At 60.6% G+C, this 14,054-nt stretch overlaps 1 protein-coding gene across 3 annotated transcripts in view; it reads right to left on the minus strand.

Moving 5' to 3' along the window:
- The window catches only part of LOC129514851 (phosphofurin acidic cluster sorting protein 2), a 55,457-nt gene extending 46,225 nt beyond the window's left edge, over positions 1-9,232 (minus strand). For all 3 annotated transcript variants that reach the window (XM_055333548.1, XM_055333547.1, XM_055333550.1), the window contains exon 1: positions 9,070-9,232. In XM_055333548.1, the coding sequence (XP_055189523.1) occupies positions 9,070-9,188 (119 nt within the window). In that variant the 5' untranslated portion in view covers positions 9,189-9,232. The remainder of the gene's footprint in view (positions 1-9,069) is intronic.
- Positions 9,233-14,054: the final 4,822 nt, after the last annotated feature.

Below are 14,054 nucleotides of genomic sequence, written 5' to 3' on the forward strand. Positions count from 1 at the left end.
CCAGGGGACGGAGCCAGTGCAGGCCAGAGACACTTACCGCAGAGGCTGCGCACACAGCGAGGCGGTCACAGCGCACCGCGGCTCTCGCACAGGCCGCCCGGACTGAGGGCCTCCAGACAACCTGCCTCCAGGGCGGAAGGGAACTGTAAATACGCACCCACGCTATTTTCAGGGCTGACTCTGCGTCCCCTGCCGCTGCCTAGCAATCCACGGGAGCTGACAAGGCGCAGGCCAGGACACGGCCAGCGGCTCCACGCGCTCGCCGGGCTCGGTGCCAAGTCCGAACTCTGCCGAGCACGGCCGCAGGGACACAGAGATGTGCCAGTTCCCAAACAGCAGCAGCAGCCGGGGGCCGGCTACAGGGTTGGATGAGGCTGGGTTGTGCCTGCGGGGACGATGTGCTCGACTCGTGGGGCCTGGGTGCACGGCGGCATGCTGCTCCCCCTCCTGCCCGCCTGCACCTGAGCACCCAGCTCTGTGTGGATCACTCTGGCCAGGCCCTGTGACACCCGGGCCCCTGGAGAACTCGAGATGTGACCCATCATGAGCCCCAAAACACCCATCATTGACGCCTGGGCGGCTGAGCGGTTGAGCATCTGCCTTCAGCCCAGGGCATGATCCTGGAGTCCTGGGATCAAGTCCCGCGTCAGACTCCCTGCATGGAGCCTGCTTCTCCCTTTGCCTGGGTCTCTGCCTCTCTCTCTCTTTCTGTTTCTCTCAGGAATAAATAAATAAAATTTTTTTAAATTTTTATTTATTTATGATAGTCACAGAGAGAGAGAGAGAGAGAGAGAGAGAGAGAGAGGCAGAGACACAGGCAGAGGGAGAAGCAGGCTCCATGCACCGGGAGCCCAACGTGGGATTTGATCCCGGGTCTTCAGGATTGCGCCCTGGGCCAAAGGCAGGCGCTAAACCGCTGCACCACCCAAGGATCCCAATAAAATCTTTTAAAAAGAAAAAAGAGGGGATCCCTGGGTAGCTCAGCGGTTTGGCGCCTGCCTTCAGCCCAGGGCATGATCCTGGAGTCCCCAGATCGAGTCCCACATTGGGCTCCCTGCGTGGAGTCTGCCTGTGTCTCTGCCTCTCTCTCTCTCTCTCTCTGTTCCTCATGAATGAATAAATAAAATCTTCTAATAAAAAATAATATAAAGAAAGAAAAGAAAAGAAAAAGAAAAAAAGACCCATCATTTTTCCTGATTGCAGAGCCACTCTCTGGAACAACCTTCCTAGCCCCACTGCTGGCACCCAAGGACACACACTCTTCCTCATCCACCCACCTGGGTGGGGTGGTGGCATGTTGGGCAGAAGCAGGGGGAAAGCTGCTTTTGGAGCCCAGATCCCAAGAAGGGACGAGTGCACAGCAGGGCAACCCAGTGGTTCCCACCCAGCTCACAGGCCCTTGAACGTCAGATGAGACCACACATCTGTCCTGGCAAAGCACCCATCTGGGCCCTTCAAGGCAGCTGCTTCCTTCCTCACCAAAGCCCATCCACACGTACGGGTGGGCTGACGTGAGCTGCAGCAGGGGGCACTGGCTGCCCGAGTCCGCCCCACAGATGCCAACCCACAGGCGTCCTCACTCCCTGCCTCGGAGCAGACTTGGTCCTTCAGACACTGCAAACGCCGGGTCCACTCACCGTGCACACAGCCGATAACCCCAACCGCCAGCCAAGTCCACAGCTGGCTGGCCTGCTCGCCCCTACCCCCAGCCCCGCACTGTCCCGGCACACACCCTCCAGTGAGAGGCGGAACCCACGTTCCTGAGCAGAGCACCGCCGCTGGGCCTGGGCTCCGGGCGCGTTCACCCAGCAGCCACTGCAGGGCCACGCCAAGCGGGGGCAGGAGGGAGACGGCGAGTCCCCTCATGCAGGCCGCAGGGCAACGGGAGCAGACGGAGGCAGAGGGACGGCTGACAGCGGCCACCATCGCAGCGACATGCAAAAGCTGCCCAGCCCACGCCCTCCACGATCACCCGGTGGGAAGGGCTCCTGCACCCCCAGATGTTACCCCGAGGGGAGGACGCAGCGCACGCCACAGAGCCAGCAACTGCACCCGCGGAGCTGACACTTCCCAGAACTGGGAAACACCGCCGTCCCGCGACGTTGGAAGCCCCAGCCCTGACGGGGCGGTGTCAGGAGGAAACCACACCTGGACACCACAGGGCAAGGCAAAGCCACCAGGGAGGAGGACCGGCCTTCGAAGGAGTCTTGCTTCACTCACAGCCCACTTCTGAGGAGCAAAACTGGGAGCAAAGTCAGGGAAGGTGCATCCTCCATGGGCGGAGGGGAGACGGCGCCACAGCCCCACACCTCGTCACCCCCAACACCTGCACGTGTGGAGGGGAGATGCCACCTGCACCCTCACACCCCCCATCACCTGCACGTGCAGAGGGAAGACGCCGCCTGCACCTTGACACCTCATCACCCCCAACACCTGCATGTGCGGAGGGAGATGCACCCACACCCCCCCAACACCTGCACATGCGGAGGGGAGATGCCGCCTGCACCCCCACACCCCCCAACACCTGCATGTGCAGAGGGGAGACACCGCCTGCACCCCCACACCCCACCCCACCCAGAACACCTGCACGTGAGGAGGGGAGGCATCACCTGCACCCTCACACTCCACACACACCCCCAACACCTGCACCTGCGGAGGGGAGACGCCACCTGCACCCCCACCCTGCGGAACACCCTGCAGAAACCAGGGTAAACGTTTTCAGAACACAGAAAGAGCAGTTAGTTATCAACACACCCTCACCCAAAGAAAATCCTAAAGGTGCATTTTCAGACCTACAGGAGAGGAAAACAATTTCAGGCTCTGAGTTGCCGGAAGAATGAAGAAAAGCAAGTGGTGAGTTTCCAGGTGAATCAAGTAAGTGCAACCGGAATAAAGGAATAACAACCTCTTGTGGCCTTAGTGAGAGGAGACAATTAAAATATGACGAACAGGACCCTATAAGCCTGAAAGAGTTTTGTCAAAATAGGTGTTGGAAGATCTATCCTCATGTCTGTCACGAACAGATAAAGATAAATTAATTTTAAAATATAGCCAGTGCGGGGGCGCCTGGGCAGCTATGTTGTTTGAGGTCTGACTCGTGGTGTCAGCTCAGGTCACAATCTCAGGGTGCTGAGACTGAGCCCCCCATCAGCTCCGGGCCGGGCGCACTGGGCCGGGAGCCTGCTTAAGACTCCCTCTCTCCCTCTGCCTCTGCCTCCCCCCCGTACGAAAACCACTGCCAGTACATGCACATTACAACTTCCACAGTGACCACTAACGCAGAAATAGCGCTAAGTTTCAAACTAATATATGAAGTGGAAACAGAATAAGGAAAGATATCAGGACAAAATAAGGTAAGACAAATGAGAAAAACAGACGTAAAAAACCAGGAAAATGGGATCCCTGGGTGGCGCAGCGGTTTGGCGCCTGCCTTTGGCCCGGGGCGCAATCCTGGGGACCCGGGATCGAATCCCACATCGGCCTCCCGGTGCATGGAGCCTGCTTCTCCCTCTGCCTGTGTCTCTGCCTCTCTCTCTCTCTCTCTCTCTCTCTCTCTCTCTCTGTGACTATCATAAGTAAATTAAAAAAAAATTGTTTTTAAAAAATAAATAAATAAAACCAGGAAAATAGTAAGCACGAAAAACAAAACGGTAGCTACAAACCCAAACGTCAATAATTTTGATAAGTGACAACAGATGGGATGGATGTTCTAGTTAATCTAGTTAAAAAAACAAGGATTCAGATTGAATGAATATAGATTCTAGATCCATGCCGGAAAACCAAAGACACAAGCCACATGTAAGGATACAGAAAAGTCTAAAGAAAAGAGACGAAACTACCCTGGGCTATCCTGTCACCAAAGTGCAATTCAGATGCAGAGGATCACCAGATAGAGTTGTGTGGCCTCAAAGTTCAAGGCACTTGGAAGGTATTCTAGTCCAAATACATATGGCTCGTGATGTAGTCTCAAAGTAACAGAAATCCAAGAGAAATAGATAGATCCACCATCAGGCGAGAAGGGCTTTTTTTAAAAAAAGACTTCATTTTTTTGAATGAAACAGAGTGAGAGAGCATGAACAGGAGCGGGAGTGGGGAGCTGCAGAGGGAGAGGGAGAAGCAGGACCCCCCCAAGCAGGGAGCCCGACTCAGGGGCCCCGGGATCACGACGCTTCACCGACTGAGCCACCCAGGCACCCCAAGGCTAGAAGGTCTTAACACATTTCTGCAGCAGACAAAAAGGGGAACAGATCTGAGGACGGCAGGGATGGACAGACATCAAGCACCGCCGGCTGCCAGACACACATTCCTTTTCAGTACACAGACTGTGAAAACTGACCTCACAGTGAGCCATAAGGCAAGCCCCCAAAAATGTTAAGGACCTGGTGTCATACTGCCCACTTTCTCTGACCACAACATGACTAGTTAGAAAAGAACCATGGGAAGAAGAGACATGAACTGGATCATGGGAAAAGAACTAGGAAAAAACCCCAAATGTTTGTATATTAAGAAACTTTGAAATATCCTGGGAGGTTAAAAAAAGAACAATGGGAAATATAAAGAACACTTTTAGTGGGATGACTCTGTATAAAAGCTTGTGAGGTGCAGCCCAGGCAGCCCTTGTTCGGTAGATACAGATGCTGTAGGACAGGACACAAGGAGGAAAACAAGGAGCCACCCATGGGTCTTGAGAAATAAGAACAAGAACAGCGAAATAAACCCGAGGAGCATATGTGCCAGGAAATAAACAACCAGTGTTCATTTTTAAACACCGATGAGGGACGCCTGGGTGGCTCAGAGTGGGATCCGGGGATCCGGGATCGAGTCCCGCATCAGGCTCCCTGTGGGGGGAGCCTGCTTCCCCCTCCACCTATGTCTCTGCCCCCCTCTCTCTCTGTGTCTCTCACAAATAAATAAATCTTAAAAAATAATAATAATAAAATAAACACCAACGAGCCTCTGGTGAGACAGATCGGAGTGTGCCTGCCTACCCGCAGAGTCAATGGGAGGAACTGAAGGGAACAGCTCTACAGACACTGCAGCCATTGAAAAAAGACTATCACGAGCAGCTTTGTGCCAATAGACCTGAAAATCTGGATGAAATGGACAAATTCTCAGAAATACACATTAAAAAAAAAAAAAAAAAAAACGAGCTCAGAGGAGGAGAAAGTGTCCTAAACCGCTAAAGACACCGAATCTTGGTTGTGCTACCTACAAAGCAACCCCAAGCTATAGTTACTTTATGGGTGACTTTTCCCAAACATTCAGAGGATGCACAATTCCAGTCTCGCATCAACACCACCACAGGACAGCAAAAGAGGACACACTCCAAAGCACATCCCACGAGATATCTTGGTGCCAATATCTGGTGAGGCCGCAGACTCTACGTACGCATGCTGGAGTCCTAAACAAAATCGTAATCATAAACCCACCAACGAACAAGAAGGGTAATGCTGCATGACCAGGCTGGAATTTTTCTAAGGATGGAAGGTTAGTTTAATACCAGAAAATCCATTTACGTAGAGTAATGTTACGTAACATGACAGCGAGTCAAGGAAAATCACATGATGCTCTTGATTTAAAAAAAAAAAAAAACAACCATTTTGTTATATTCAACATCCACTCACATTAAGCACATAATAAACTCTCAGGAGAAGCCGTCACCCAGCTGTCAGAATGGCTGAAAGTCACAAGATGGTGGCATGGAATGTAACACAACGGCCGGTAGCAGCTGCAGATGGTGCCACCACTTCAGAAAACCGGGAGTTCTTCCTGAGACTGGCACGTGCCCCCCCCCCCCCCGTGGCCACTTATTACTCAGGAGAAGTGAAAGCATATGACTTTCAAAGTCCTGCACCCAAAGGGTTGTAGCAGCTTTAAACCCAAGAGCCTTAAAGTGGAAACAACCCACCCACCTACCAGAAGGATCAAGTTGACACAAAGCGCGCTTTATTCCTGCAGTGGGGACACTGTACACCAAGTGGAAGGAGCTGAGGACTCAGACTCGGCGTGGGTGAGCCCAAGAGCCACATGCTGCCCATGACAGCACTGAGAAGCTGGACAACAAGGGGACTTGCACTTGCCTGCAGGTGCAGAGCAGCGGCCTCGTCCTGCTGGGGTGTGGCTGACGGGCACACCGCTGCCAGAACCTGCACTGCCAGCTGGACATCCCTCCACCGAGTAAACTAAACCACAACAAGGTCCCTCAAGTGGGCCAGGGATGCAAACAGGGAGTTCGTAGAAGACAGACATGAGTGAACAATAAGCACGGGGAAGGATGACCAGTCTCGTAAAATTTCAAAATTGATTAATAACCCCCAATAGGAACGAAAAATAAATAGGAAGCTCAACGGTGTAAAGTGACCCAGAACCGGGGGGGTGGGGGGGGGCAGCAGCTGCTCTGGGAACCCAGCAGGGGGCACGCCCGGGAGGCCCCCAGGGAGGGTCAGCGGGGAGGACTGCCACCAGGTGCAGTGACCCCGAGGTAACCCATGACACCTGGCAGGAGCCCCCGGGGAAGAGCAGAGAGCTTGCTGCTGTGACCAGAGGGGAAGAGCAGGAAACAAGAGCCCCCAGGCCAAAGCGGGTGCGCAGGCCTTGCAGACGGCCAAGACATTCACGGGGATGGCAGAAGACGGTCTCAACACCTCTAGGCGGGGAAGGATTCCTGTCCTCTAAAGACAGTGCCGAGACTCAAGGCGGGGTGGGCACTAAAAATAAGGAAAAAGAATAATTGGCAGAGGAAGTGACCTGCAATTCTGCTGACGAGGAAGCACCAACAGCCTGCATTAGTAATCAGAGAAATTCAAATTAAAACCACAAAACCATTTCACACCCACCAGATTGGCAGAAATTAAAAGTCAGGCAAAGTGCTGGCAAGAATGCAGAGTACTGGGGACGCTCATCCTCGCCGCTGGGGGCTGGAGTTGGCACAACCGCACTCCGCGAAGCCGCTCAGTAGCAATACTGAGCACACACCCCCAAACCCTACTACGGCACGTGCTTCCGACGGGCCCGTGCAGAGGACAGGCCCTCAAATCCTGACACCAGCACGTAGGAAACTGGCCAAAGGTCCCCTGAAGAGCAGAGACCCACACTGTCATTCTGCAGGGACCGCCTTGCAGCCCTGACCGCCGCTGGCGCAATGTCACTCCAAAACTTAAGACTGGGCAAGAGCAAGACATGCAGGGGAGCAGAGAGAGTTTGACCCCTTTTACATAAAGTCCCAAGAGCAAACGGGAACAGCCTGCGCAAGGACTCTCCGGCGCAGAGGGTACAAGCAAGGGACCAGCACCACCTCTCAGGGAGGGGCCACGCTCACCAGGACAAGTGGGGGGGCGTCTGCTAAACCCGATGTTCTCTACATTCAAGCCATAAACTGTGCCTGCCTATCCTGACGACTCTGTGGCTTCAGGACACAACCTGCCGTCGTGTCCCCTCACCTGCCATGTCCCACCCACGCTGAGCCACGGAGCCCCCAGCACCTGGCGCTGCCCAGCCTTCTCATCCCACCCTCCCTGGAGTGGCCTTCCCAGACCAACTCCAGGAGGGGCTGACAGGGCCTCTAAATGCAGCTCCACCCTCCTGGCATCTCCTGCAACCTCTCCCACCACCACCCCCAGTCTAAATGCAGGGGTCTTTCAGGGAGCCCCAGGAAGCTGCTGAAGACCTGCGGCACCGAGAGGCTGCAGTCTGCACCCTGCCCGGGGGCACGTGGTGTAACAAGGGGGCACTGACAGAGACTTCCCAGACAGAGAAGAAGCAAGCAGGTGGATCCGGAGTCCTTGGCCCCAAACCCTGGCTGGCGCTGACCCTGAGGTCACACAGGGACACTGCATCCTCCAGGAGGCCCCATGCGCATCTAGCAGATGTGCTGAGGCCCATCCTTTCCAGGTGGCACAGCCAGTGCTCCGACCTCCGGCCCTGCACTCCTGGAGGGCGAACCCCACCGACCAGAAGCGCCCACACCGGGCTCCCCGGCTCCTGGAGAACGAGCTGTGGCGGAGCGTGTGGCCCCCTCGGCAGGAGGCCGCCCTCCCCGCGCTGGATGGCAGCCCTGAGGTCCTCGCCGGGAGGCCTCCCCCCAGGCGTGGTGTCCACTCCAGAAGGGACCCTGGTGCCAGTCTCCCCCCCAGCCTGAGCGCTCCATCGCCAGCGACCAGCGCGTTGGGAAGACACAGGGAGGCTGCCGGTCCGGGTGGAGCTGAGCGCCTGCAGCGGTGGGCTGTGGGGCAGACCTCGGCCGGTCGTTCCCGCGGGGACCCACGCGCTTCCCCACGCAGCGAGAGGCGGTCTTTTGCCCTCGCAAACCTGACAGCCCGATGCAGAGAGCCCGCCTGTGCACACGGAGGCGTCGCTAACTAGGGAGCGCAGAGCGAACGGGGACGGCCGCAGCACGGGGCACCAGGCCCCAGCACCACGGTAAGGAGGTGTGAGCGGCACGAGCGCGGTCCCCGGGTCACCCCCCGGGCGGCGTGGCGGGCCGCACAAGGGACTCTGACTGCGGCGGAGCCCAGAGGCGCCCGATCCTCTCGGCCAGCACCGCGGCGGCGCACAGGTGCAGGATGCCGCCGGGGGCGGAACCAGGTGAGCGCCCGCAGCCTCGCAGCACCGCGCCACTCCCTCCCGGCGCTCCCGGGGCTCGGGGCCCTGCGCGCCTCAGGCCTTGCGCCCGCAGAATGCGCAGGCCGGCTGGGGGCGCCGCCGCGCGGCACGGCCCGGGGGGGTCCCGGGTGCGGGGTCCCGGGTGCGAGGTCCCGGGGGGGGGGGCGGGGGGCGGGGGGCGGTCCAGGCTGCGGCCCCCGGGTGCGGCCCCGCTGCACGGCCCCGGCTGCCCACGCCCCTCCCGAGCAGGAGGTCCCGGGCGGGGTCCCGGGCGGGCACGGACGGGGCGCAGGGCCCGGATGCACGGAGCGGGGCGGGGGCCTCCGTTGCCTGCGGGCGGCGGTCCCGGGCGGGGCGGGGCGGGGCGGGGCGGGGCGGCGCGGGGCCCCGGCGGGCGGCGGAGCGGGCGCAGGCAGGTCCCGGGCGCCGGCAGGTGCGCGCGCGAACAAAGCGGCGGGGGCGGCGTACCTGGGCACGCAGCTGGGGCTGGAGCCGTCCACCTCCCAGGTGGCGAACAGGTTCATGGGCACCGGCGTGTTGAGCGCGGCGGGCGGGCCGGCCAGGCCCAGGCGGCCCCGCTCGGCCATGGCGCCGGCCCCGCCGCTCCCTCGGCGGCCTGCGCTGCGGCCGGGCCGCGGACGCGCGGCGGGCGGGCTGGCGGGCGGCCGGGCGCGCGGAGGGCGGCGGCGCGGTCACATGGCTGCCGGCGGCGGGGACGGCCGGGCGGGCGGCGGACAGGCCCGCGGGCGGCAACCAGGCTGCGGCCGCCCCGCCCCGCCCCGCGCCGCGCCGCGCCGCGCGCCCCGCCCCGCCCCGCGCGCCCCCCGCCGCGCGCCCCGCCCCCGCCGGCCGCCGCCGCCGATTGGTTGCGCGCGCGCGCGCTCGCCGCCCGGCGCCCAATCGCGGCCCGCGGCCCGCTCGCCGGAAGTGCGGGGACGCGCGCGCTCCCGGCCGCGGCCGCCGCCTCGCCAGGCGGCCCCGCCCTCCGCCCGCGGGAGCGCGCGCCCGCGCCTGCGCACAGGCCCCGCCCCCGGGCGCCACCGAGCAGGGGCTCCACACCCCCCTCCCCTCCCCCGCCCGGCACCCCCGTCCCGCGTCCGCGGCGCCCCCACGGCACCCTGCGTGCCCCGTGTCCCCGCGCACGGCCGCTGCCCCCGGCGTCCCGGTGTCCCCGCCCTAGCGCCCCGGGGCCCGCCCGCCCTGCCCCCAGGAGCGCTCCCGCCCCGCGACTGCCCGTGCGCCCCCTCGGGTGCCCGGCCCCGGCCCCGGCCCGGCGACGCCCCCGCCCCGCCCGGGGCCCTGGTGCACCCCAGGCCGGGCGTGCGAGCCGGGGTCCTGCCTGCAGGAGGGTCCTGCTCTGGGGGGTCCTGCCTGCAGGAGGGTCCTGCCCGCGGGGGTCCTGCCTGCTGGGGGGTCCTGCCTGCTGGGGGGTCCTGCCCGCTGGGGGGTCCTGCTCTGGGGGGTCCTGCCTGCTGGGAGTCCTGCTCTGGGGGGTCCTGCCCTGGGGGGTCCTGCTCTGGGGGGTCCTGCCCGCTGGGGGGGTCCTGCTCTGGGGGTCCTGCCCACTGGGGGGTCCTGCCTGCAGGGGGTCCTGCTCTGGGGGGTCCTGCCTGCTGGGGGGTCCTGCCTGCCATCAGGGTGCTGGCTCTGGGGTGGAGCTGATGCTCCCCCCCCACGCACGGTGCTCTCCCGCCGGAGCCCCTTACCTCTTACTGCCCAGCCGTGCCCCGAGCGCTCTTACCCCAAGACCAGGGAGAACGAATGTGGGTGGGGGGCAGGGGGCTCCTGGCCCCGGGGTCAGTGCCCTGGTGGACCCAGGCAGGAGGAGACCGAGACCAGGGTGACCCGCTGGGCCCGTGGGCAGGGCAGATGGGGAAAGGCCAGCTAGATTTGGGGGCCCAAGGAGGGGTTCCATCCCCCATCCTCCGGCGGTAGCTCTGGGGGGTCACCAGATGCTGCCCTGGGATGTAGGAAAAGCAGAAGTGTTTTTTTGTATTTTTTCTTTCCATTCCTTTTTTTTTTAAAGATTTTATTATTTATTTATTCATGAGAGACACACAGAGAGAGGTAGAGACATAGAGAGAGATCGGCAGGCTCCCCGCAGGGAGCCCATCAGGACCCCAGGATCATGTCCTGGGCTGAAGGCGGCGCTAAACCGCTGAGCCACCCGGCTGCCCTGTGTTTTGTCCACAAGTAGTTTTATAGAAACAGGTGCCGTCCAAGAACCTCTCTCTTCCCAGCCCTCTGGCTTTGCCACCGTGGGCCGCTGTCCCCTGCTGAGGACCCCGCCATCGGCAGCTACAGACGGCCAGGCCACACTTGGGAGTCAACGAGACAAGCTGTGCTTCCCACATGCGCCTGCCCCTGGGGTGGCACCACCCAAAGCCGTGAGGGCCTGTGTGTCCTCCGGCAGCCGACTGGCCGTTGTCAGAGAGAGCTGGTCCCACCAGGCAGAGCACCTGTGGGTCTTCTACCTACCGGGAGGGGGGAGGGGGATGTGGCCGTGTCCAGGGAGCACGCAGCAGTCCCCGTGGGGCCAGGCTGCCATTGACCTCAGCATTTGGCACGCTGCGCTGCGGGACAGTGTGGGGTACAGTCGCCGTCAGCTGGATGGGCTGCCTGACGCTTCACATCTGTGTGTGCCAGCATCACACCCAGGCTAGGAGTACGACGGGGGGCCAAGTGAGGAAATGTGGGGTGACCACGCCGTGCACACGGAGGCTTGACACCGACTGCCTGTTACAGCAGAGCTGTGCGCTTCCTGTGTGCCAGCCGGCATGGTGAGCCCTTGGTGGACGTGACAGTCCTGTCTGTTCCCACTCGACCACTGAGGAAACTGAGGCACAGAGGTCATGCAGCTGCTAAGGGGAGGTGCCCAGGTGTGTGCCCCACAATCTGGCCCAGAGCCACCCCAAGTGGCCACCATGGTGGAAATTCTTAAATACTTCAAGTCTGGGAGGCAGAGACGGAACACAGCCCCCTGTGCACTATACCGGAGACACTGTTCTGGTTTTTTTTTTTTTCTTTTTTTAAGATTTTACTTATTTATTCATGAGAGACACAGAGGGAGAGGCAGAGACACAGGCAGAGGGAGAAGCAGGCTCCACGCGGGGAGCCTGACGTGGGACTCGATCCTAGGACCCCGGATCACGCGTTGAGCCAAAGGCGGACGCTCAACCACCGAGCCACCCAGCTGCCCCTGTTTGTTCTGTTTTTTAAAGTGGTTCTATAGGAACACCAAGGGGTCAGTCGGGGTGAGACTGTGGCCTTTTGTGTTTTCCAAATTTTCTACAATAGATAACATGACGGTGGTCAGAGTTACTTTTTTGGCCAGAACCTGTTCTTTGCATTGTTATTCTCTGTATTCGAAAATGAGTCTGTGTCTATCTTCCACTTGTGGAACATCCCAGGGTAAGTGCCTTGAGAGCTGGGAGGACGCTCCTCCAAGTGAGCCTGGTGTTACACACACACACGCACGCACACACACCAGATGTTGGGAGCGCCTCTGCTTTCTGGTGACGGTTTCTTTAAGATGGGAACTTAGTTCAAGAGGAACTTGTCTGGACAACTGGGGTGTCTGGGTGTGATGGGGGAGGAGTCCCTGAGCTCCGTGGGCCCGTGGGCTCCGTGACGACCCCTCCTGAGGACTTGGTGGTGTGCCTCTGGCCTGCCGCTGTTTTGTAGATGGATTAAAGCCTCCGGTTTCCCGGATCCTTGGGTGGCGCAGCGGTTTGGCGCCTGCCTTTGGCCCAGGGCACGATCCTGGAGACCCGGGATCAAATCCCACACAAATCCCACATCGGGCTCCCGGTGCATGGAGCCTGCTTCTCCCTCCGCCTCTCTCTCTCTCTCTCTCTCTCTCTGTCTCTCTCTCTATCATTAAAAAAAAAAAAAAAGCCTCCAGTTCCAGCTGGTGCAGTGAACTCCCACTGTGTTGCAAGGGGGGGGGTCAGGCTCAAAGCCCCTTTTATGGGGCCCCACCCACGGTCACTGAGAACCCCCGCTGCCTGCAGGTTGGGCTCTGGCGTTCTCGGTGGGTGGTATGGACCTCCGGCTTATTGGGAACACATTCATCTACTCATCCTGACTTAAGCTGATACAGTCCAGGTGGGGGACGCGATGAGGCGCCAACAGGTGTGGTTCCCCTCCGGGTGCGGGTGTGGGGGGTGCTGGGCTCCCCTCGGTCCAGGAGCTGAGCATGCTTCATCCCACCAGCACAGCCCCCGGCTCCGGGGCAGAGTTGGCGACAGAGGGCACGCCGGTGCCGAAGCTCCGCTGTGCTCACACGGGCGGGCCACATTCCCGTGCACCGTGTGGGGCGGCTCAGCCTGACGGGGGGCACGGTCCGGGGTGGCCTCTGCTCCAGCCTGCAGCTCCGCCGGCCTTCTCTGCCAGGAACCCGTTGGAGCGGGTCCTCGTCTAGCGTGTGCTCCTGGCAGGATAGGCTCAGAAAGCCGTGCCTGTGGCCCGGGTCGTGCCCACTGCCCTGCGTGGAACAGCCGTGTGCCCGACCCCACCGCCGAGGTAGGGACAGAAAGCCTGCTCAGAAGGCACAGCGGGTGTCCGGGTGCGGCCAGGGGGCAGGCCCCCTGCAGGGAGAGGAACAGGGTCACCAGGGATCCGGGCGGCGTCCCCACGCAGGGCAGGTGCCTGGGGGGGTAGTGAGTAGGAAGGCTGGCCTCTGGCCCCCTGAGGGTAGAACAGGTGTGTGGGCCCTCGGTAGCCAGCCGCATAGGGCGTGTGGACTCACCTAAGGACGCCACCAACGATCAGTTGACAGTCCAACCTCATTAACCGCTGCCGCTGCCTTACCTCTATGGAAGCTACCGGTTCCCTCAGAGCTGCCCGCCAGCACCTCCCGGGTGACCCTCACGGGGGTTGAGTCCAAAGGTCGGGTATTGGCTCCTCCGTTGGCTTAATAAATGATGATCAGGCCAGTTTCAAACCCTGAGAACACGGGAGGGACAACGCAGGACACGGTTCCCGCCGTCGTGGAGCTGCCGTTCTCCCAGAGGGAGCACGAAGGGTCAGCATCCACACGGACGCGTGGTGCGGGCGGATAGCGGGGTCTCACCAGCGTACCGTGGGCCGGGAAAGCGCGGTGGGTGGGGCGCGGTAGCGGGTTAGAGGCCGCTGAAGGCGGAGTCGGTGACACGGAAGAGAAACCCGGAGAGAGTCCCCAGATCGCAGCACTAACGGAGAGTACGGAGGAGAGGTAAAGCATGTGGACGCAGGTGTGAAGACGCCCGGTATGGTCTCCCAGAGTCGTGGAACACGAGGAAAGGGACCGGGGACCCCTGAGTGGCTCAGTGGTTCAGCGTCTGCCTTCTGCCCAGCACATGATCCCAGAGTCCCGGGATCGAGGCCCGCATCGGGCTCCCTGCGTCGTGGACCCTGCTTCTCCCTCTGCCTGTGTCTCTGCCTCTGTCTCTGGGTCTCTTGTGAATAAATAA

The sequence above is a fragment of the Nyctereutes procyonoides genome, unplaced genomic scaffold (genome assembly GCF_905146905.1).
Source record: "Nyctereutes procyonoides isolate TBG_1078 unplaced genomic scaffold, NYPRO_anot_genome, whole genome shotgun sequence".
In the NCBI taxonomy this organism is placed as follows: Eukaryota; Metazoa; Chordata; class Mammalia; order Carnivora; family Canidae; genus Nyctereutes; species Nyctereutes procyonoides.